This window comes from Mytilus galloprovincialis, chromosome 6 (genome assembly GCF_965363235.1).
Source record: "Mytilus galloprovincialis chromosome 6, xbMytGall1.hap1.1, whole genome shotgun sequence".
Taxonomy (NCBI): domain Eukaryota; kingdom Metazoa; phylum Mollusca; class Bivalvia; order Mytilida; family Mytilidae; genus Mytilus; species Mytilus galloprovincialis.
Window position 1 is genome coordinate 20,210,096 of NC_134843.1, and position 25,572 is coordinate 20,235,667.

Genomic DNA, 25,572 nt, shown 5'->3' on the forward strand with positions numbered 1-25,572 from the left:
TGTTTAAGCCAAATATAAAATTAAATTTCCAAAATGTCTAAAATATTGAACATAAAAATAAGAATATTCCCTATAAAAATCTAAAGGAAATTTAATGCAATTTCTAACTATGACAACTACATCGCATTTTTCATATCAGATGAATTATGAACCGAAGGTTGAGTATTAGCCTATAAGAGCCGAAGGTTCGAGGGCATAAATTGACCAGAGATCTGATAATATATCAGTTATGAAAAATGACTAAAAAATAATGGTATTCTTGTACCCCTTGATAAAACCGTATATTTATTCATTAAGTTTGAAGATGTGTCATAGCCGTGTGATATGACTTTTGTTATCAACTGCTTCAGTTATATATCAACTGCTTCCGGTTTTTATCGTATGCCTTTCTGTAACGTTATTGCATTTAGCATTTCGACGTCATTCTGCAAATTACGGAAAATAAACCTCAATGGTACATTTAAGTGTAAAACAACTTAGTAGAATATAAGAACGCATATTAGGAAACAGGAAAACATATTACTAAAAAATGCAAAACAAATAATACAATAAAATTAAGTTTTAAAAATTTTTTCTTGTCTTAACGGCTTGTGTTGAAGTATTTGGTAAAAAGAACATAACTTGTCATTATTCATATCAGACCGCTTATCAGCCCATGATCTCCGATGGAATTTTGAATGGGTCGATAAATACCTTCCCAAATACCACTGTAGGCTAGTAAACTTTCTTAATAGTAAAACAATAGAAGCTAGTTTGCAATTAAAACAAATACATAAGTAAGGTAATAAGTCAAATTTTAAACCTAGAGCTGTATTATAATACCTTCATTGTCAATACAGAAGTTATTAAAAAAATAATTGTTAATCGGTTCTCATAAATTTCCTAGGTCAAAATGTAAACACATCTATTTATATAGTGTGGCTTCAACGACATAGCACTGAACAGTAATAAGCATAAGGAATTGCAGCTTCTACGGGGATTTATGGGACTTATCTGTCGGAGAATAATGGACATGTATGTATACTTTAACAGGAACAATGGCTACATGTTGTTATGGTGAAAGTTGTTACTATTTATCTATGTCGTATTGATTATGTTAAGTAGACCCATTTTTGTAATTTCGGTATACCTTTTTTGGTATTTTACCTCTGTCTGTACATTACCGTATAGATTGGGTAATGAATGTATCGTGCACACTCCCTCTTTTTATGTTTTCTTTTTCTCAGACGTGTTTTATATCAGGATAATTACATTCGTTGTCAAGGCATTTGACGCTGTAGCTATAAGTACTAAAATTCATACTCTTCTGATTTCGCATTATTTTGACTGATTTAAGACATCAAATAATTATATTTTCCTTGCATGTTTATTTATGTGACAATTGTTCGATTAATAATTTTAATTTCCAGTTCTTTAGACATTAAAACTCTTGGGAATTTTCCTTTGAAGTTTGGTTGTCGGTAAGCTAACCGTTTTATTTTAATTTTATTATATTACAACTAAACGATTTAACCTTCGCTTAATACATATTGCAAATCAAGAATTGTAATTAACAAAGTATCTATAAAGCGTGTCGCTTAATAATAATATTGGTAAAAATGTTTTGATAATAGATTGAGGTTTAAATTGATTTTTCTATAAACTGCTTACAGAAAATATCCATTTAAACCTATAAATAAAACTATGTTCATTGTGACTTCCGTTTTTCAACTTTTAAAATAGTCTATTCTTATGAAAACACAAATTCGACGTATAATGACAATCAAATCGGACGCTGTGAAAGGTACAATTCAAGATAGCTTTCAAATTCTTCATTAACGAATTGACTCAAATGTTCATATTTCATTTCTTACATACTAAAGCGTAAATTGCAAATTACATAACGTCTGTGCAAGAAACAATTATTCCTTTACGAATGAGGAGATGTGGTATGATTGCCAATAAGACAACAATCCACCGAAGTTAAAATGAAGTGGTGTAGGCAATTACAGGCAATCGTACGGCCTTCAACAATGAGAAAACCCAAATACCGTTTAATCGACTATAAAAGGCCACAATATGAAAAATTTATAACAATTCAATTGAGAAAACTAACGGCCTTATTTGTAACAGAACAATATACAAGAAGAAAAAAATGGCAGACATGAACTAACGACAACCATATACTGATTATTGACTTCAGGCTCCCGACTTTGGACATGCACTTAAAGGATGCGGTTGGGTTAAACGTATTTGTGAGCGCCCAACCCTTCCCTACGAAGGGACAGTGGTGTAACAGCAGAACACAAAACATCTATTAAAATCCGTTGAAGAGTCTTAGCTCATCAGATCAATACAAAACAGATAAATCATCAAAGAAAAACAAAACCAAACACCAGACATGACAAGGTATATATTCCTCTTCCATCCATATTAAAAAAAAAGGTTCAGATATAGGAGTGCGCGCTGTTTCTTTAAGCTAGTAAAACGCTAATAACAACTAAGACAAAATAATGAATCTAAGACAAAAATTTCAGTAGTTTATGCATGGACTCATTATAAAGTATCAATGTTTCGTGTGTATTTTTAAACTAGACGTCATCTAATAAATACAACCATCAAGATAACATCCGAAGAATGCCGATTGTTAGTGACTCGATGCACAAATTATAAATAAGACAAACACGTGAAATCATATAATGAAGAGCTTTCTAGGTCTGTTCGATTTCATGTTAAATCATTTTAATCATCGTTTTTACCTGAATTAGAATCATCATACTCTATTATGGACCGAATTAGTCAACGAAATGATTCCTTCCGGTGTATGCGCTGTTTTACTTATGATGACATACTTTTTTTTTATAATAAAGGATAAAAGATAATAATAGTATTACTAAACATGCTTTTATGGTACTTCATCCATCTCCAGTGAGGGTCAAATTTAAGGTCAATTTCAGAAGGAATCAACTATTGTTGAATTATTGATTTGCAAGCCAATAATACATCGGCAATACATTTTTGACAAAATTGAACAAAACTGACTGCTTATTGCGAAATATTATTTCAAAATCCCCTTGTTCTAGTTAATACCCTTTTTTGAATAACAATAGTCATATGTCATATGCATCTTAGCCAAGAACTGCCACTAGGCAAAATTTACGCTACCACAACAACGGTTCTACAAGAGCAGCCAGAATGTTAACTTTTTAGGAAGAGCAAACATGTATGGTGACATGACTTTGAGCAGACCGTTTTCGTGAACACTAAAGTTGGTTTTGCATATCACGGCACGACAAGAAAATATTGCAAAAAAAATAATCTTAGGGAAGTTGCAATGTCCTTGCCCCAAGTGAAATACTAATACCAACATAGGAGGCCACATAATTGTTCGACGTAAAATACTGCTACCAACATACAGGACCACACAATGGCTCCACGTGAAATACTGATACAAAGATAAGGACCCATATAATGAGTCGATATGAAATACTGCTACCAAGATGAAAGGCCACATACTGATCGACGTAAAATACAGATTCCTACATAAAAGGCCACATAATGGTTGGAATTGAAATACTGACACCAACATAATATACATTTGAACCAGGCGTAAAGTCTACATCTATGACATGATATGGAATATTGGTAAATTTCATTCTGAAATATAGTGATGTGGTCGGTAAACAAAACAAGACAATGCAGATACACGAGTGGTCGTGCTTATCATATCCCACGCACTTGTAAGGTATCAGCAAACAGGAAGTAGGTGTCTAACAGATACAATTCATGTTTTAATTCATCACCACTGTCAAACTTCCTACAAAATGTGAAGTAAGTTTGATTTGCAAAGCCTGCAAAAAGTGTTGTCAACGTATATTTCTTCCACCTAAAAGGAAGTTCCTGTTGGAACTAATATTATATAGTAGTACCTTAATTCTGTACGGAATAAATACTGTAATAATTTGTTCCAATGGAAATAATATTACAGAACATTTCTTCCACTTGGAACTTGTATTAGGAAGTATCTACTATTTCGTGACAATTTTTGCTAAGATCTAGGACAGATTCAAACCAACGAATTTGTTTTAAAAGTGGTCCTTCCTCTGCTTAAAAATGCAGTTGAAATTAAATATCAGGTATGGGGAAATGCCGTTTAGCAAATATTTATCTTCTAAATGAGCAAGCTAGTCGGATTTTAACAAAGCGTGGCATATCCATATAAAATTAGCATATTTACTATAAATGACACAAACTCTTAATTATCAACCTATTGTTCAGGAATTATAAAATAATTTGTTTTTCTTTTTTTAGGGGAAACATTGTCGGCGCATAGGTCTATTCTAAGGACTACGAAAATAAATGAGTACAAAACCATAAAATCATTACAGAAATAGCATGGGTTCCAGTGGAAGTAAAAATGTAAGTACATATATCCATTGATGTATAAAAATAAAAAAAACAGAGTTAGAAAAGATATCACAGTTCAAGATAGTGAAAAGATCTAACTCAATGCCCCTCTTAAATACTAACATTACAGAAGTCTAACAAACTTGCATTTAGTCTGATGCATTCAATAATGTGTCTTTGGATGTAAGCATACCTAATTTTCGGGTTTTCTATAGTAAACACGGGTTTTATACGTAAAATATCGCCCGCTACTCATATGCAGTAAGAAGAGCGTGATTCTGCTTTCAGATAAGTAACTCGTTTGGCCAAGTTTGCAGAAATTTGCTGTTTCTAGAATTAACTCATCAGTAGGAACGTTAAAAGTTCATGAAATGTTTCTGAGAGTTTATTTTAGAATTTGTAAATTTATAATCACGTCTGAAGTACTTTTGAACCTATTATTTCGTTATCATGCACGATAATTAGAATTTAACGAAACGTGACATTACACATCATAAGAATTTGTAAGATATTTTATTTTCGAGCTTGATGAAACTTAATTTATTTGAAACTAATCGACCTTACATGACAAACTGGTCATGACCTTTTATAGATGGTCAAATTTCGTTATATATTATAGCTGTTGATATATAATCCCAAAATGCTGATCTCATTCTTTCATCTATCAAGGTATGTATACATACATGTATTATAGTATAAATGTATACCCCGCCACATTATTTATGTATGTGCCTGTCTCAAGTCAGGAGCCTGTAATTCAGTGGTTGTCGTTTTTTTTATGTGTTACGTTTTTGTTTTTCGTTCATTTTTTTTTTTACATAAATATGGCCGTTAGTTTTCTCGTTTGAATTGTTTTACATTGTCTTATCGGGGCCTTTTATAGCTGACTATGCGGTATGGGCTTTGCTTATTGTTGAAGGCCGTACGGTGACCTGTAGTTGTTAATGTCTGTGTCATTTTGGTCTTTTGTGGATAGTTGTCTCATTGACAATCATACCACATCTTCTTTTATATATGTTTTACAATTTCATTTCAACTAATGTCGTCTTGCAATAGTGAAATCATGCTTTCTATATCGTTGATAAGTGCTTTGTTTCATATAAAGCTTGCTATTTGATGTGTTTTCATAGTTCACTAAAATATATTCATTCTTTTAATTTAGGAATCACTCTTCAGTTTCTGACAAAAAAAGCTCCTGTTTTCAAATTATATGGGATAAAAGCTTATCTTATCATTTCAAAACCCCAGGTTTATTTGTCAGGAATTTAAGAGTGATACAAAGGTTGAACTTTTTTTATCAAGTATAATTAAAAGGTTATAATTTAAAGAAAATATTTGTTGTAATACTACGATAGAATACATTCATTTCTTTTTGTATATATCCAATTATTTAGGCTACACCAACAGTTTTAAAGGGATATCGACGAGAGATAAGCAATGCATCGTTGAAAGTAAGACAGAAAAAGGTTCAAAGGACCGATGAAAGTGGAATAGAGACAACATCTAATACAAAGGCAACCAACGCCGAATTGACTGTGTCTTCCAGCAAGATGGAAAAAAATTTCTTAAATAATTCAGAGCAGAAAACTGAAACTGTAGGTATGGAAGCTTTAAAACCCGTAGAGAAGATGAAAGAAGGAGAAACAAAAGCGGAAACAAAGACGGTACATGACTCAGGTACAGTTGTAGAAAAGTTTACTTTGATATCTTTTCATTTGCTTTTCTTATCACTTGATGTCCGTCGTCGTCGTCGTCGTCGTTATATTTTACAAAAATCTTTTCTTAAACTACTAGATAAAACTTGTTCCTAGTTTTAAAACTGTGTCCGATGAGCGAGTTTGCCAACCAACATGCCTTACATTGTTGAAGATAGGGTAAAATTTAAGTTTTTTTTTATTGACTTAAAAGCTTATAAATAAAGAAATCTGACATGGGAGCAACGATATTTAGAATGATGAGATCTACCTATTGTACATTAACTGTCGAAAAACTTTTCATTGGCGCTGCCGGTATTAAATGACCAACAATCTTTTTTTTTTTTTTGAAAACAGTAAAAGATGAGAGAAACTTTGAACAGCTACATGGTACTTTCCATGAAATTAAAGTTAAGTTCAAGTTTCATTGGAGCAGTTCTTTCGTGCCGATTACCATTTTTCAGATTATGTCAGACTGTCATCAAAATGAGAGGGTTAGCGCTATAAATCCCGGTTTAATCCACCATTTTCTACATTTGAAAATGCCTGTACCAAGTCAAGAATATGACAGATCTTGTCCATTCGTTTTTTATGCGTTTTGTTATTTGATTTTGCCATGTGATTATGGACTTTCCGAATTGATTTTCCTCTAAGTTCAGTATTTTTGTGATTTTACTTTTTGCACCAAATTTTATTGTTGAAATGTCCCAAGTACTATATGAATCTTTGACAAAAAACTTTTATTTAACCGTAGCACATATAATTCATAAATAAATCATAATATCATAGTAAATTGAAACATGAAATTAATATGATCTTTTATCGTGCAAAGATGAGTGCATAAATTAAGTGTGTAAGTCAATTGCTTATGAACACTAATTTCATCGCGGTATTACCCTTGCACGCGCTGTGCGATTGCCAAAGTAATAATAACGGTAGGTATCGTGCTTAATTTCACTGCATATGCAAATCTATTAGAAAATTAGAGTACGGGAAGACAAAAGTTCAAAATCAGTATATTTCTGAAGTATTGATCAGTCAAAGGATTTTCTTTTTTTAAAGAAAGTCCATGTACACGTGTTTTAAAGGAAAACTTAATTTATTACTTTTTAATTCATTACATAAAACATATCCACTTTTTTTTATTTAAACTAGAAGTATCATATGACTTTAACTCCCCAATAGGAATATTAAATTTTATACATGACTTTTTTCATATCTTCAGACTGGCGATCACCATTTGGAATCTTTCATTCTAAACGCTTTACCTGAAATCTATTTGTATTAAAATAGATGACCAAAGGAAATTCAAATAGTTCTAAAACAAGGACAATTTAGTAACTGCATAGAGTTGTAGAACAATTATTTTTTTTTGTTTTTCAGATTTCATAAAAACTATATATTGTTCTACTACGTCAGAGTACCCGATACATAATTTTGGAAAACTTGATTACAATGTAAATGCATATCACGGAGGACGTACTGCTCTGTACTTCGTCTCGACTACGTCTATCTATTACAATACGGAATTGTTTTTGGTACGATCAGGATATGATGGTAATCATGTACAATTTAAGCTGCTTTCAAAAATTATCCCAAGTCCTGAAGTATATTATAACGACCAAAGGAATAACTACAAAGTAGATGAAGAAGGCATGCTTGTTGCTGATTGCTACCATGACAAAAATCACATCATGATGTTAACAAATGACAGCAACTATGGCAATCTAAGGAATGGGGTGTTTGTAGAAATGCAGGGTAATAAGTCTTCCGTAGAGTTTCCTTTGAATGTCAATGGAGGACGAAATGAACGTGGGGGTGGAATAACATTGATACTTTGTAGTGGCGGGAAAGGAGAAGATTCCATAAATACGTTGTATTTGATTCTCTATGAGACAGAAGGGAACAAATTCAGCACTAAAGCCATTTCTGGGGAGGATAAATACGAGTTTTCTGTTAATGACGATGGCATTCTTTGTGTCGGTGGACCAGCCGGAAGTCGATTTGGATTATGGCATAATAGAGATAATTTGATAGACACATCACCGTTAACGTCACACGCTTTTGTCAGTCAGACGCAGTGCTTGGATGGAAACGAAGCCATACAACTAATGGGAAACGTCAGAGAGCATGCTGCCATAATGATCCTATGCTCAAACAGTAGCGGAATGGAAGATTCTACGGTTTCCAGTGTTTACCATTTAGTGATAAAAGAGGGAAATCTTGTTACGACAAATGAGATATCTGGTTGTCATGGTACCAATTACAAAAAATCGGACTTATGGAATTTTGAAGTTGTTGGTGCTCGTTTGTTGGCTTCTGGACCTGCCGGACCTTGTAGATATGGGGTTTTATCCAATATAATGGCATCTAAGGAAGAATTAAAGACATCATGCAAACAAGATTTCTGTCTAGCAACAGGCGAATCAACAAAAACAAAGGGGGATATAGAAGTGACTTTAGAGGAAATAAAAGGGCATGTCAATAAAACTTCAGAGATTTGTATAATGTTAGACCACAAGATAATTCAACTTATTCCCATTGATAAACTTTCACAGCAAAATGGATCGTATACATTCAAGTATATATGGAAAGAAGATGAGAGAGATGTAGGGCATTATCTGGTACGAGTATTTGCTATAAGGAAACATGTCAGAAGTATGTATATTTACAGTTATGTCTATCTAAATTTACTTTTAATAATACTGAATGTATCGGTGCGTAGTTCATCAACTCATTTTTGTTTCAATTCCGTTTTAGATTTTTAATTCTATCCAAGTCTCTAAGGAATGGTTATTTTATAATGGTAAACTATGAAAGATTAACTTTTAACCATTTTTTCCCATGTTTTTAGTTTTACATCAGAGGTTCTTTTATTATCCACATGTTGGATAGTTTTCTTTTTAAGAAACGTATTATAACTGTAGGATTACACATGTAAAAAAACCATTCCCTAAATATCTAAGTGCTGCAAGTTTTCACATAAAGACTTGTAAATATGGATAAGAAAGGAGACACACATAATCTTTCGAGATTTCAACACATTTTGCGATATTTTTTTCAGGTGGCGAGGATATCTACATAGAACTAACACATTCTCCACGTTCGTTGATTAGACAGAAACCGGGAGTTATTTACGCAGTGAACGTCGGAAGCCCAGTTTACCAAGACATGAATGACATTGTATATTCAAGTGAATTTTCATTGTTTGCCAATTTCGACCCGACTTTTGAAAAGGGTGAGAAATCATGATCAACTCATACTTTTAAGAATGTGTTTCATTGATGACTTATGTATTATACCTTATGCATGTACTTAAAAATTCCCTTTATATGCTTATTGTTCAAAAGGATGCCGTTGCTTATGTAAAAAATTTTTTTACATCTGGGTAAATGCTTGACACTACTCGTATTTATCCATGATCTATTTATCTATGATCGGTAAGTCATTGGTTATGAATAATTGATTAAAAATTAAAAAATATCATCAAAAAGAATCAGAGATATAAAATCGCATATACGTCTTTACACACTGTACCTATGATATGTAAGAAGGTGTTATAACGTTTTAAAATTTACAAACAAGAGTAAGTGTATAATTTCTTTGATGAGTCAGACACTTAGTAGTCATCAATGCATGATAAGAATCGTGGCATTGATAAGAAAAATGGAAAAAATTATCAAAAGTATAACATAATTAACATATTAAAATATTTATAGACTATATCACCATTAGTTTTCCGTATTTTATATATTGTCATAATCCGATCTTCCTTATTTTGTCAGGTACCCAATGTAAAGCTGCAGGGATGTTAAAGCGTATGGCAAACCTGCCTGGTTCTCTACTAAAGACAAATGACGGTTTTCTATACACTAAAGCAAGAAGAGCTGAAACATATAATGAGTTTGACCATAGGTTTACTTATAGGGTATATATAAAACATTAAATTCGTTTTTCATTACATTTCATTATTCACACGCTTTGTACGATATCAGATGAATGTATGGCATGTTTTGTTTTGCTTACAAAAAATGTATAATGCAACAAAGAATTGACCACAAATTTACTTACAATGTTTGTACAATAAAACACACAAGCAATTTTTGACTACACATTTATTCACACAGTTTGACGATATAAGATACACTGAATGTATTGTTGATTTACTTACCCGAATTGTATACTACAACAAAGATTAACTTAACTACAGGCTTACTTATGATATGTGTATAATAAAAAAAAAGAGTAGCTTCAGCCTTGGTTTATTTACAATATTTGTATAATACAAAAAATAAATTTTTACCTCATTTATACTTTCATTAAGTGTTTTACAAAACAAAGATTTTTTTCTTAAGACAATTGTATATAAAAAATAAAGAGGACTCTGAACACAGGTTGTTAACTCACAATTACGTACTTTCCGTTTTGAGTTTTCCTCTAAGTTGAGTATTTTTTTTATTATCCTTCTTTTTTTCACCAGTATTGTAAACCAACTTATTTTGGTAAACCGTTGAAACGATATATTTTTGCAGCTTTCTCGAGTAGGAAATAACGCGAATATAAATCGTCGGGAACATGTAAAACTTTGACATTCCTTTTGCAGGTACTTTAAGTAAATTTGACAACCGCAATATTAAATCGCCGCAAAAAGCAATAGAAAGGAATTCACGCGAAACAAAGTATCCGCGACAATAAGAGTTATAAGAGTCACAATAGTTATCATGAATAGACACAAATCAAATGATTTCAGAAGCAATTGAAGAGAAATTGCAGAATATGTGGTATTTGGCTGCTATGTCCATATTCTTATATCAATAATTTTAATTGTCTTTTTTTTTTATAAAACCTTAGAAATATATTACATATTAAGCTGAATCATAAATGGTCTCCAATGTTGGACCAATTTGGCCTCTTCACATTTGTTTTCTTCGAGCGTCAGCAATAAGTCTTCTTTATACGTCTGGCATACACAATGTTAATCCTAGTATCTAAGATTGATGAGGTTTTTTTATATGACACTTACTTCAACGATGGTAACATACTATACTACCTACCAAAAGTCTCTGTTTTATTGATATCTGTAAAGAACTCTAAATATATCAAAGCGATTTTTTTTTACTGAAAACTTCAGATAAATGACTTACCAAATGGGAAATTCCAACTAAGATTGCACCTGACACAACCAACGATTCATTTACAAATAAATGGTAAAGATGTTAATGATGAAGTCAACCAGGTAAGTAATCAGTTCGTTCAATAGGTCATAATTAATAGTTTTTTTCTCTTCAACTGCAGCTCATTGGCACCAAGTCAGGAATATGATAGTTGTCATCCATCTGTTTGATGTGTTTGAGCTTTTGGTATTGCCATTTGCTTAGGGACTTTCCGTTTTGAATTTTCCACGGAGCTAGGTAGTTTATGAATTTACTTTTTTGTATCTTATAATGGCATGGATGTTTCTTCGAAGGCTACCTGACCTTCTGCAGAAACACATTAACACTGTTATCTATAACCTATATGTTGTATCAAAAATAAAAAAAATGATAATAAGCAATAAAACATATTGTATACTTTGATTTGTTTTACTGTATTCCTGTCATTTAGCGGTATTTTTAACATTGCCATATAAGTGCGACGTTTAGCTAGCCCTAAAACCCGGTTAAACCCTGCATATATTTTTTTTCTTCTGAAATATGGCAATTGTTATCATATAGTCCGTTTCTATGTATGTTGGCGTTTGTTTTTGTTGCAGTTCAGTGTTTCCATAGTTCCGTTGTTTTCCTTTTATATTTAATGTGTTTTCCTCGGTTTTGGTTTGTGACCTAAATCAGTTTTCGCTTAATCGATCAATAACTATCAAACAGCGGTATACCACTGTTGCCTTTATAATTACAGAAAATCAGAGATAAGATGGAAGCAGGAGACTTGAAAAGCACTACAGCTTATTATGTCGACATCAACGTGGAAATAACAGACAACAGTCTACTAATGCATAGTCAGAGTGGATCAGATGTCTATACAAATGCCGGTAGGTGTCTCCTTAACTTAAAAAGTAAAATAAGAAGAAAAGGGAAAATACAAAGTGGACATACAAAGCATTCAAAGTGGACGAGAAAATGACAACCTCATCGTTAGTATTGAGTAAAACGACAAAAAAACAAACAAATCCACAATCAATTGAGTGTAACTAAAGACTGACAACTAAGGAGCCTGTAATTCAGTAGTTGTCGTTTGTTTCTGTGTTACATATTTGTTTTTATGCCCCACCTACGATAGTAGAGGGGCATTATGTTTTCTGATCTGTGGCTCCGTTCGTTCGTTCGTCCGTCCGTCCATCCATCCGTCCGTTCGTTCGTTCGTCCCGCTTCAGGTTAAAGTTTTTGGTCAAGGTAGTTTTTGATGAAATTGAAGTCCAATCAACTTGAAACTTAGTACACATGTTCCCTATAGTATAATCTTTCTAATTTTAATGCCAAATTAGATATTTACCCAATTTCAAAGTCCATAAAACATGGAAAATGATAGTGCGAGTGGGGCATCCGTGTACTTTGGACACATTCTTGTTCGTTCATTTTTTTTATATATAAATAAGGCCGTTAGTTTTCTCGTATGAATTGTTTTACATTGTCATTTTGGGGCCTTTTATAGCTGACTATGCGGTATGGGCTTTGTTCATTGTTGAAGGCCGTATGGTAACCTATATTTGTTCATTTCTGTGTTATTTTGGTCTCTTGTGGAGAGTTGTCTCATTGGCAATCATACCACATCTTTTTTATATAATATATTACACGAACACTATAAAAGTCTTTGGCTATATCACATGATCATGAAGTGTTAGAATATCCTGCTCCATTTGTAACAAACATTAGAATATTTCAACTTTTATTATTCGGTTCTGTTTGAACTTTATACCAGCCATATAAAAGTATTTCACCTATAAAATTATACCATGCAAGAAGAAGATATTAGTTTAATAACTCTCATTTGCAGAATTATGATTGCAATCAGTTCAAAAATTCATAACACGTTTGACCTTTCCAGATAATGGAAATATGTACTATGATTTGAGGTTTTGAATGTTAATTTGGTGCAGTAAACCGATTAATAATGTACAGTTTAATAAATACTTCTCTTATGTCTTTCACAATGTCAATTATGTCTTCATTGGATCTTGCTATAAATAACGTGCATTTATAAACTATAACGATAAACAAAACAAACATTTTGAATGTTTTTTAGAGCTTCTCTTGGACCACTTATAATTACAATGTCTTGCAAAACATCTTCAACTGTAAAAGAATAATACAAAATAAAACGGCCATATGCTTATTTGTTGCAGACTACTTGTGTGCCTTTGCATTACTTGACAATTCCTATAAAGACAAAGCAATTGCTGAGAATCAGCTTAAAGAAGAAGAGCAAGAAAAGCATAAATTGGCAGATAAAGCACTTCCAATGAATATTACTGTTACCAGAAAAGAGATGACAGTTGTTGGATGGTCTCCAAATCTTCTCAAGAATGCAAGTGGTGAGGTATGATATCTTTAATGAGTTTTTGCAACCACTGGGTCGATACCACTGGTGGTGAACTTTTGCGTTGACCAGAAATATGATTCATACATTAATTTTCTGTAGAATTGCAGTTCATAAAATCTTGAATTATTTTGAAATACTAAGCTATAAATTGGCGTAGTCGTCTTTGGTTCAGCTGTATAGAATTATTGCTCTTCAATATGACAGTTGTTATCCATTCGTTTGATGTGTTTGATCTTTTTTGATTAGGAACTTTCCGTCTTGAATTTTCCTCGGAGTTCAGTATCTTTGTAATTTTACTTTCAACTTCATAATCAACTGGTTTGATTCGAGCACCAGTATTAATTTTAGTAATTTGCTCAGATTTCAATGCGGGTAAAATAATTTCGCTGGGCAAGGATTATACCTAATGTTTCCAAACACTATGTATAGAATTGCCGTTTTATGTCAATGCAAGTTTTATATGACGTCACAGTGATATCACAGCCGACTCGTTCAAACTGAAGTGTCCAGTTCAATTTTTTAAGTAAACATACCTTATGTGGACAGATTGAAGAATTTTATTGTTCTTCCATTTTCAGAGACAAAAAAATGTTTCTTAACGCATTTTTTGTTCTATTTATGTTTCATTTGGAAGATTAACGGAACCATATACATCCAAAAACAAACATTTTAACACACTTTTTATGGCCCCGAAACGAAGTTGTCAGTGTCATATAGTTTTACCCTTGTCCTTCATTCCGTCATTCTGTCTATCCGACATTCCTTCATTCCGTCATTCCGCAACAAACCATTATACAGGGTTTTTTTTCTAAACGCCTTCAGATATTGGGCTGATTTGTGGTATGTGAGTTAACCACGATGAGTTACAGATCAAGTTTGAGTGTCGTTCCGCTCCGCTAATTTTTGCCGAAATTACGGGCTTTGGACTTTGATAAATTGTTGAAAATGACAGTTATACGGACTTTTTTTCTAAACGCTTTCAGAAATTGGGATGTTTTTTGGCATGTGAGTTTCGTTCCGCTCCGCTACTTTTTGCCAAATTAAAGGGTTTACAACTTTGAAAATTGTTGAAAATCACAGTTATACGGACTTTTTTTCCATACGCCTCCAGATTTTGAGCTGATTTTTTATATGTAAGACTACCATCATGTTTGTGTCCACATGTGTTATTTAAATTGCAGAGTTTCCAACCTTTTGAGACGGAACCTTTCGTGTCGCTTTGATACATCAAGTTTTGAAATGTTATTCATCCGAAGAATATTTGTGGCCAAAAGCAAACTAATTACTTGAAATCAAACCGATCACTTCTAATGGAACAATTGTTTAAGTCCAAACTTCTGCAGGACTACTTCCGTGTTTTCCATTCACTTTCAAAATGTGCATTGCTACATCTATTAATGGTACAATATTCACAGAGAGATGTTATGATGTATATAGAGCTACCAAAGCACCGATAATTTGTCTTATTTTGTATAGAACAAAGATATGAAACACTGGAACACATCAGGAGACATTAGAGTATGTGATGCATCTGGATATGGGACTGAGGCTTGCTTTAAAACGTCCAACATGTGGTCTTGCAAATATCAAGAAGTAAATCTACTAGATCACTTTGCAGCAGAATACTTAGACACGGCTCCTGATATACAGGTAGGGTGTTTACGTTGAGTAGATATGTTTTGATTGCTGTTTCATTATTGGATCATTCCTTCTCCAATAGCGACGTCACTGATATACCCCCTTGCAGAAATACTTATCACGGGTGTGTTTTTTGTATTTGAAATTGAACTTTTGGTTTATGATTTTTTTTGGCCAGTTTTATGCAAAAAATATTTCAGCCTGTTTTGAACTGTTTTGACCGTTTTAAGTTTTAAACTTTCATAGTTATTTATTTCGTAGCCAGTATTTATGTTAAAAAATGGTAGGGTTAAAACACTTAAAAAAGATACTGTGGTTTTATTTATTTTCGTGCGTAGCAATGTTTGTGGATTGCATAAATTTTTCATATTCGTGGATATCTGATTTTTTGGTTTTAATCAAAGTCTACATACATTTCTACATAACATTTGTAATTCATTAGTCATTGAAATTCGTGAATCCCAGGTAACCAGAAAATCGACGAAAATTTATGTACAACGAATACAAATAAATGCACAATATTGCTGGTAATCAAAAAATAATTAGGTCTTTCCACTTTTCTGTGGAAAGACCTATTGTTTTTCTTCTGATTATTTTTTTTTCCGCCAAATTTTGTTCTTGCGATAAACATTTGTTTCGCAATATGTCGCTTAGATATTTGGTATATGATATCGAACAGTTTATGCGCTTTTGAAATTTACCCTGCGTAACCGAATACTTTTCTTTGTAGGAGTTATCTCCCCAAACACTGTTTTCCTTGTGATCACAACTCCTTCGCAACCGTAAAAGTACGACAAATTTATTTTATAAAATTGCTCGTCATATCCTTAGCATGATTTGTCCAATTTCGACCGAAGCAATATGAACGCTCCATATGAGAGTTATTTCCCTTTTTGTATTTGAAATTTTGAAATGTATTTTAAACTGGAACACCATAAGTGATAGAGACCTAGGATCTTTTGATTTGAGGTCCTTGGTCCAAAAAAATGAAAATTAGTCAAGGTCAAAGGTCAAGGTCATATTCTGATTTTTTAATTTGGCTTATTTTCACTCATTTTCATTAACCTTATAAGATATCGACAATTAATTTTGACTAAATTGTTAGTTGCGACATGTCGTAACTTAATAATTTTAGTTGAAAGGGTGCACAGACAATGAATGGGAGTTTTCGCCCCTATCATATCTAAAATTATATGTAAAATGATATAACTTACTAACCATACATATTAGAGACCTGACCTTGAAATTGAGGTCAAGGTCATAGGTTAAGTTGACGTTCTAGATTTTGACCTTTGCTTTAAATTCATATCTATATATCATAAAGCCATATGAACTGACATTTAAGACTGATTTTTAATATTTTAATATCAAAATAGATATTAACTGGTGGAAAGACCTTCAATTGTTCTCTGAACAATTGGTTTTTAATTATAATTTTAATTTGTTTTACCATAATTTCTGTGTACAGGTATCTGAGTGGTATAAACAAGGGCATTGTTCAGGAGGATTCTACTGCTTTACAGCCCAGCTAATGTCAGACGATGGCCAGGTAAGATGATAGGTTTAAACTATATTTCATTTTAAATTTTACGGACGCCATCACGAGTCGGTTGGATGTTATGGAATAACCGTTTCACAGATGATATCGAATATGTTCCTTTTGTCGTAACTACAATACCCAGCCCTTTTCACGAATGTGACCAACCGAATTAGACTATTAACCGGATTTGAAATAACATAAGCAACCAGACGGGTACCACATGTGAAGCAGGATCTGCCTACCCTTCCGGAGCACCTGAGATCACACTCAGTTTTTGGTGGGGTTCGTGTTGCTTAGTGGTTAGTTTTCTATGTCGTGTCTTATTATTGTCTGATTGTCAGTTTATTTTTAGCCATGACGTTGTCAGTGTATTCTCAATCTTTGAGTTTGACTATCCCTCTGGTATCTCTCTTCCCTCTTTGAGATGAAATACGCAATATTTCATCGTTAAATGCATGCGCGTGAAATGTTTGCTATTAAAGTTTGAAACGGAAGTCTTGCAAACTGTTTTAATAACGAATCAGCTAAAACTTCATCACTTAATAAGTGCATTTCATTTAACTTCATCACTTAATAAGTGCATTTCATTTATTAACATAACTAAAATATTGCGTCCTTGTTTATCAACTGTGCCTTTAAACTTTTACATTTTCTTTATTAGCTGAAGCAAACGGTTTACAGTATATAGATATTCTGAAAGTGTTATTAACTTCGTGAGAAAGAAAGAAATTAATAATTTGAAGTTAAAATCAAAATAACAAAAATACCGAACTGCAAGGAAAGTTCAATCAGGAAGGCGGAGTTTTTTTTGCGAAACATTCGTCGACTAATTGTCCAAATAGGGAATACGATACTGTCAGTACCTGTACGTTTAAGAGGTCTGATATGTAACGTTGTCAATTCAAATATTTTAGGTAATAAAAGAGTATACAACTGGAGAATTAGGTACCTTAACTAATAAAGATTGGCAAGAAGCTTCTGTGACTTTCTCTGGTTATGGATCTGGAGCTAGGATCGTCACCTTTTCATCTAAAGGTATGTTACCTTAAGATTGTGATATGGCTCACTGTTGATAATTCTTTAAACAATATTAAAGGTATATTCAGCTTCATGTATAGTTATAAAGTATTACTTTGGCTTAGCCGTGTTTGGTACAGCTTTTCAGAACTTTCTGTTTTCTCGGCACTACATTTTCATATTTGAATTGGTCTTTCATTTGTTTTTTATTATTACAACCACTAATGAGTCTTTTGTAGATAATCACTAACCACTAGATTCAGATTCTTTCGATATTTAAGTTAATATGATTAATACCTTATCTTTATTAACCGTCAACAATTTATTAAGAGGTTCTAATTGCCTTCGGAAGAGTTGACCCTATTTTGTGTATTTTTTCCGTTAAGTTTTTTTTATGATAATTCTTATTATCATGCTACCCGCTTGAGATCGAAACTAAGGGCGCACTTGCTTTTGTAAATGTAAACATCAAAGACGTCATGATAAAAAAGCGATCAACAGATTATCAATGGTGTTTCAAACTAGAGGATGATTTTCGGCCACATTCCACCCTTCGATGAGATTGAAGCTGAGAAACACCCTCTCCTTTGATAAAAAAAAAAACCAAACATCAATGATCTACAATTATATATTTTCGTATTTTGTAAAGACGACAAAAAATTGCCAGGGTATTTCAGTCTATACATGTCAGAAACTCAGGGCGCACGTATCATTATCAAGATGAACATCAATGACGTCATAATCAAATTATCGGATTAACAGATTATCTATGGTCTATAGGATGATTATCAGCCACATCTCATCGTAGGTCTGTCGACATTTGAGATTGTAGCTGAAAGAAAAAAAGATTACAATCTACATTTATGTATTTTTATATTAGGTAAAGACGACAAATACTGGACAGGGTACTTTGGTCCGTACATATCAGCTGCTGGAGTTCGTGTGAAGAAGGAAAGTAAACCAGCCAAAGATGACAGCTTTTCAGATATTGATCAGGTATTCGTTTGAATATACCATTACCAAAAAACTAATCAGTTGAAAACGAAAACGAAGTGAACAAGGTAAAGACAAACCAATTAAAAAAAAAGAAAACTAACAGACAGACAGACAAAATGTAAAAACAAATCCGATAAAACTAAAACGATGGAAAAGATAACATATTTACTTAAAACAATTATTAATGATCAGGCCTAAGTCAGTCGTGTTATTATGTAGAATCAATCAAGTTAACTTTTGAGATATAACTCATGGTACTTGGTAAAGCAATAATGCAAACTCATCATGCGTTTAACAATAACCATGCAATCAGTCATTTTAACCTTTCCTAATAAAATTCAGATAGATGCTACGTTAGAATTTCAGATATTGAATATTAAACAAACAAAAAATGTAAAAGGTAGAAAACAACAATAGAACTACAAGTTGTTGTACGACATTTATATTAAGTTTGGATAAACATATTCATAAGTGTGCAAAGATCCTCTTACCCAAGAATAATGTGATCAACTGAAATTGTTACCATTAGATCAGTACTAAGGGCAAGATTATTTGTCGAAATAACAAAACACGCAGAGAACACACATTTTGGTAATTGCTAGTAAAATTAGCCTATTATGTATGTTTGGTTTGCTAATCCGTGTTGTCTTTATCAGTCCTAGATCCATGCACGAGAAAGTGAAAATTGATTTGGGACTTTCCTTTTTGAATTTTCCTCGGAGTTCAGTATTTTTGTGTTTTTACTTTTTTCATATCTTCTCTCAATTATAAAATGGTTAAGTAGTGCTATAAACCTGTCATTTCATGCTGATAAGGCGACCGATAATATTACTTAACTAACAGATATTTCAAACACAAAATTGTAAAACTTAAAAAGTTTAAGGAAAATGCACAGGCACATTTTGGGATTGACCCTCCCCCTTTTTTTAATTTAAAAAAAAGAAAAAAATTGGAAATATACTTTGATGTATTCTGACTTTTAAGATTTATTTGAAAACAAATTATTTTTGTATATGGCTTATAAATTATTTTAATCTTGCAATTTATTGAAAAAAATAAATTTTGTAAAAAAAATCAAAATCACATAAATAAATATACAATATTAGGTCAATGTCAGAAAAATATCAACTTTTTTGTATGAGGCTGAGAATCTGGGGAAGGGCAATGTTCTACCGAGCTCTTCCCCAGTTTTGCGCCGAGTATAGTTGATATTTTTCTGACATTGACCTAATATTGTATATTTATTTATGTGATTTTGATTTTTTTACAAAATTATTTTTTTTTCAATAAATTGCAAGATTAAAAGTACATGTATTAAAATATATCAAACTCCAAGGCATATTCAAAATGTGGAAGTCAACATCAAATCAGTCAACAACAATTAACAATATGTTTAAAAAGAGAAATCAATCATAAAAAGTATACCTGAGTACAATAATGTCAATATTTTAACGTCATTTAAAATCGTTCAGATTTCTTAGATTTCAATTTCTTACATGTGATGATTGCCATTTAGACAACTCTCCAGAAGAGTCCAAATGGCACAGAAATTAACAACTATAGATCACCGTATGGACTTCAACAATGAACAAAGCCCATACTGCATAGTCAGCTATAAAAGGTCCTAATTTGAAACCCGTTTTCCATATTGAAAATAAAGACGTAATGATACAGTTTGAGTAATATTAAGGAAGTTTAATTGCTGAAAGGTGAATTTCATTCAGAATATATATATGCAAGTCTTTTTTGATAATATCGCAACTCTTCATTAGCAAAGAAAAAATAAACTTACTTTGTTGCTATAATTTCATGAAAATTCCTACATCTTGATAATAAAACACTTATGTAAATATCAATTCTTTGAATATTAAACATTAACAGGCTGACGACAGTGCTAAAAGATCAAGTTTAGAAAAAATGGTGACAAAGATTCTTACCAGCAATCAAAGTATGTTTGAAGATCTTGTTGACGACAAACGTAAGTAGTAAAGATAAAACTTAATGACCAATCAGATCAGAGAGAAAATGTTCAAGAAGCCAATCAAATACCATTAGTCTTAGGATGACATTAAGCAATAGATAAGAAAAAAAGAAATAAAGATAAATAAATGCCGACTGCATATTACAATGAAAACTAAATACTTAGAAATGCAAATGGCCACAAAATCCAGAAATAAACATCAATGTCACAATGGAGCAATAATATGAAATCTAAAAATCAACAATTTATATGAATCAAATTATTTAAACATTTTTGCTAACTGTTCAGGTTATGCCAGGCCTCAACTTTTTTCAGTATTTGAAATGCTTTAATTTAATTTTGTCACACCAGAATATACAAATAGAAAAATAATCTTTAAAAAAAAGATCAGCTGAGTTACAGAGCTATTTGAGAAAGAGATTGGAATGCAATCGATGTATGTAAATTTCATGTTGTTTGATTGATTTGATTAGATTATGACATTTGTTGAAGTTGAATATTTTCATAAATACATATGTTAAGGTGGGACCTAACACTACAGGGGGTTAACTTAAGAAAATCAGCTAAACATTTTGACAACGTTGTATTGTTAAGGAAATATAAAGCTTTTCAATGATCAACATAAGTGTTTGTCAAACTGCTATATATTCCATGGAAAAGTGTGTTGTTCAAGTTTTGTGAAATTTTTATATTTTTGTCCTAGTGTCAAAGTAAATACTACGTCAAAATTTTATGAAAATTAAACGAGCCAAATTAGTTTTAGTCAAGGTGTTGGGTACCACCTTAAGTAAATGTTATTGGAATGTTATTGTAAATATAAAAAAGAAGATTATGGTGTGATCGCCAATGAGACAACTCTTCACAACAAGAGACCAGCTGACACAGACATAAACAATTATAAATGTTTGGTATCCTCGATGGGTTTAACTAATACCATTCTTTTATATTTTGTTGGATGAGATAGGTATATCTGCTGATTTTGGGACCTATAAAGGAAAAATATGTATGTTCAAGAAAAGTGTCAGTGCTTTTATTCTTGTTTGCACTCATGTACCTATTAATATCTTTGAAATAAGCAGAAATAAATCTCGTGCGAAATTAATTAGTGAAGTTTCATTCTAGAAACATACGTTTCAAATTAAAGTACTAACATATAAATACTTGTTTTCAGATAATAACGACAAATTAAAAATCGTCAACTTATTTATACGCTAGTAACAATTGTTGTGAGTTAAGGAAAAAAAGTTTTTTTCGTTGATATTTGATTTCGTTGTTTGCTAGTGTCTGCATACCAGATATTGAACAATTGTGCTTCGCTGAACATTTTAATTCGTAGTACACTTGCTCTTCAACTTCGTACTTTGTTTGACCTTTAATATTTTGTTTGGATTCCAGCGTCACTGATGAGTCTTTTGTAGACGAAACTCGCGCCTAATGCAACTACAAAAGTTTACCACTAGCCTGGTATCTATGACGAGTGTATTTGTATGAAAGAAATCTAAGAACACTGTCATCCTACGGAAAAAATGAATCCATAGTATAACATAGGAAATGTAAATTTTGTAGATTTACCAGTTGACCAGGAGTTCGAAAAGCAAACAGATATGTCTAACGAATTGCATGGCTGGAAAGGAGGCAAAAAACAAACTCACAAAAAGAGGGAAATTAGAGTGTTCGTGTCAAGCACATTTCGAGATTTTACTATGGAGAGGGAAGCAATTATCAAAAAGGCGTTTAGAGACGTGAGTAAGAAAATGTAAAAAGATAACAACAAAACAGCAAAAATGTGAAGATTAAACAAATAAAAACATAATTTTCAAAACTAAGCAGCAAAGTAGTAAATATAGTTAATGTCTTGGGGTATGTCTTAAATATTTAATTATAATAAATCATAAAAATTGGTCAATATTTCATTTGATATATTCTTACAAGCAGGAGTATACTTAGGCATTATTGAAAGTCTTATTCATCTGTAATTTTAATTTTCTTTTTGTTCTTTATATAAACAGAACATTATAGTTACCATAAAAAGTAAACATTATGATAGAAATTAAATCTACTAGTTATAAGTATATTAAGATGAATGATAAGACACTCAAGAACAGGCCAATTCATTAAAGAGTTGATGACTTTATATCATTGACATTTAATCTATAGCAATACAGGAGACGTAATATATATCAATGTAAAAATAGGGAAAAGACAACACCAAGGAAAAAAAGACAAAAAAAACCCAACTGTTAACAATTAAAAAAAATTATTACACAGAAAGTTGGAGATTGGGCATCACAAACCCCACCAAAAACTGGGGGTGATAGCAGGTGCTTCGGAAGGGTGAGCATTACCTGGTACTTATATTATTACATGTATGCTTCTGATTTATGGCCGCACGACATGCGTTTCTTTGTAATTTTTCTCAGATGTCCTGTAAACTGAAATATTTAAAGGAACAATCCCTCAAATGTTTTTTTTTTCAAAGTTTACCCAAAATTTGCCTAGTTATAACTTATGTTTTAGGTCAAGGTAAGGTTTACATATTTCCGAGAAGTTTTGTATCAAAACCAACTTAGAATTCTACCTATTCATAGAACTCACATGTTTTTTCACTCCAATATTCACCAAAGTTAAGATTAATTTGTCACTGCTATTCAACGTTAGTTGTAAAAGGATATTGAGTTAGGAAATATTACTAAGGCGTTTTTACATTGTTAATACACAACCTATAACTTGTCTAGCGAAAGCGTAGTAGTATATTGTGTGATATTTATATGAACTACGAATTGATGCATGAACTTTTTTCAGATAAACCGCCTTTGTGTAGACAGAGGTGTATTTTTTACGTATGTCGACTTAAGATGGGGAATAACAACAGAACAAACAAATGATGGCAAAACTATTGCTATATGTTTACAAGAGGCAAGTATAAACTATTGCTTTAATTCATGGTAACTGTAATCTGCAAATAAAATCAATTGCTATACTTTTACAAGAGGTATTTTGTGAAAATATTACTCTTAGTTTAAAAAAGATTTCAGAAGAAATATTTTCATTGTACATTTAAAGTATTAATTATTGTTAGAAAAGAGGCAATAGTAAATTATGTGTGTTAGAGGCAAGTCAACTGTTGAGAAATATAAACAAGAGGCAAGTATAAACTATAACTGTATAGTAACAAACAGCTTTAACAAAACCAATTGTTAAACTTTTACAAGGGTATTTGAAACTTTAACAATATGTTAAAGACTATTCCAGTATAAATATTTCCGCTGAGTCTGTAGACTATTGATAAAATGTAGAAGGCAATACAGTTATTTGCAAGTAATGGAAATGTTAACAAGAGGCATGAAAACAGAAACTGTCAATAAGAGTATATTTTTTTTTTATATCCAAACGGATGCTATGTTTTTTTTTTTATTTTGAAAAGCAAGTAAAAGAGAGAGTCATAGTAAATTCTTTCATATCCTTTGCTTTCAAATATTTGGCTTTGAACGTTTATGGTGGAAGTAAATTCAGAAAAAGCGCATTGAATTATAAACGTGTTGTTTTCATTCTATTTTCTTCATATTAATAGATTATCAAATAACTATATGTTTTGCAAGAGACAAGTAAAACAATTGAAACATGAAATAGTCAAGTAGGTTTATGTTCACAAGAGGCATGTATATTTAAAATTAAAATGTTAAAGATATCGTTTATAAATCCGTTGTTTCATGACATAGTTACATATCATTTTTATCTGTGTCTTTTTTTTATAATAAGAAACAGAAAGTTGCAGAATGACTACAAAATATACCTCACCACACATGGGATAACAAAAACATTTATGTTAAATTATGATTGAATCTTAGAAAAGTATGAAGTTAATGTTATTTCAGATAGAACGATGCCGGCCATACTTCATCTGCTTGATGGGGGATAGATTTGGCTGGAGCCAAACAGAAGTAAAAAAGGACGAAATTCTGAATATGACTTTTAACTACGCTATAGAGAATAATCCAAATCTGAAGTGGATTGATAATTATAGATACAACACAAGTGTAACCCAGGTCAGTTACCAGATAATAATTATAGATACAACACAAGTGTAACCCAGGTCAGTTACCAGATAATAATTATAGATACACAACAAGTGTAACCCAGGTCAGTTACCAGATAATAATTATAGATACAACACAAGTGTAACACAGGTTAGTTACCAGATAATAATTATAGATACAACACAAGTGTAACATAGGTCAGTTACCAGATAATAATTATAGATACAACACAAGTGTAACACAGGTCAGTTACCAGATAATAATTATAGATACAACACAAGTGTAACATAGGTCAGTTACCAGATAATAATTATAGATACAACACAAGTGTAACACAGGTTAGTTACCAGATAATAATTATAGATACAACACAAGTGTAACCCAGGTCAGTTACCAGATAATAATTATAGATACAACACAAGTGTAACCCAGGTCAGTTACCAGATAATAATTATAGATACAACACAAGTGTAACCCAGGTCAGTTACCAGATAATAATTATAGATACAACACAAGTGTAACCCAGGTCAGTTACCAGATAATAATTATATATACAACACAAGTGTAACCCAGGTCAGTTACCAGATAATAATTATAGATACAACACAAGTGTAACACAGGTCAGTTACCAGATAATAATTATAGATACAACACAAGTGTAACATAGGTCAGTTACCAGATAATAATTATAGATACAACACAAGTGTAACATAGGTCAGTTACCAGATAATAATCATAGATACAACA

At 31.9% G+C, this 25,572-nt stretch overlaps 2 protein-coding genes across 2 annotated transcripts in view; both read left to right on the forward strand.

The window, feature by feature from the left end:
• The first annotated feature begins 858 nt into the window (after positions 1-858).
• LOC143079165 (uncharacterized) lies at positions 859-23,752 on the forward strand. Its single transcript, XM_076254393.1, has 16 exons — positions 859-1,014; positions 4,291-4,398; positions 5,781-6,063; positions 7,464-8,738; positions 9,145-9,318; positions 9,866-10,008; positions 11,212-11,316; positions 11,976-12,108; positions 13,420-13,613; positions 15,093-15,266; positions 16,723-16,803; positions 17,709-17,829; positions 18,692-18,807; positions 20,689-20,785; positions 22,355-22,530; positions 23,591-23,752. The coding sequence occupies exons 2-16, from the start codon at positions 4,375-4,377 to the stop codon at positions 23,735-23,737; spliced, it is 3,243 nt and encodes a 1,080-aa protein (XP_076110508.1). The 5' UTR covers positions 859-1,014; positions 4,291-4,374; the 3' UTR covers positions 23,738-23,752.
• Positions 23,753-24,627: 875 nt separating this feature from the next.
• The window catches only part of LOC143079166 (TPR repeat-containing protein DDB_G0287407-like), a 31,294-nt gene continuing 30,349 nt past the window's right edge, over positions 24,628-25,572 (forward strand). Inside the window, exon 1 of the mRNA XM_076254394.1 lies at positions 24,628-24,834. Within this exon, the coding sequence (XP_076110509.1) occupies positions 24,643-24,834 (192 nt within the window). The 5' untranslated portion in view covers positions 24,628-24,642. The remainder of the gene's footprint in view (positions 24,835-25,572) is intronic.

Bases quoted from the DNA above. Each gene is read 5' to 3' on its own strand.
- LOC143079165 (XM_076254393.1), top strand. From the start codon at position 4,375: ATGGGTTCCAGTGGAAGTAAAAAT. The intron at 15,267-16,722 runs GTAGGGTGTTTA...TTCTGTGTACAG, and splicing joins ACACGGCTCCTGATATACAG to GTATCTGAGTGGTATAAACA. The intron at 22,531-23,590 runs GTGAGTAAGAAA...AACTTTTTTCAG, and splicing joins TCAAAAAGGCGTTTAGAGAC to ATAAACCGCCTTTGTGTAGA.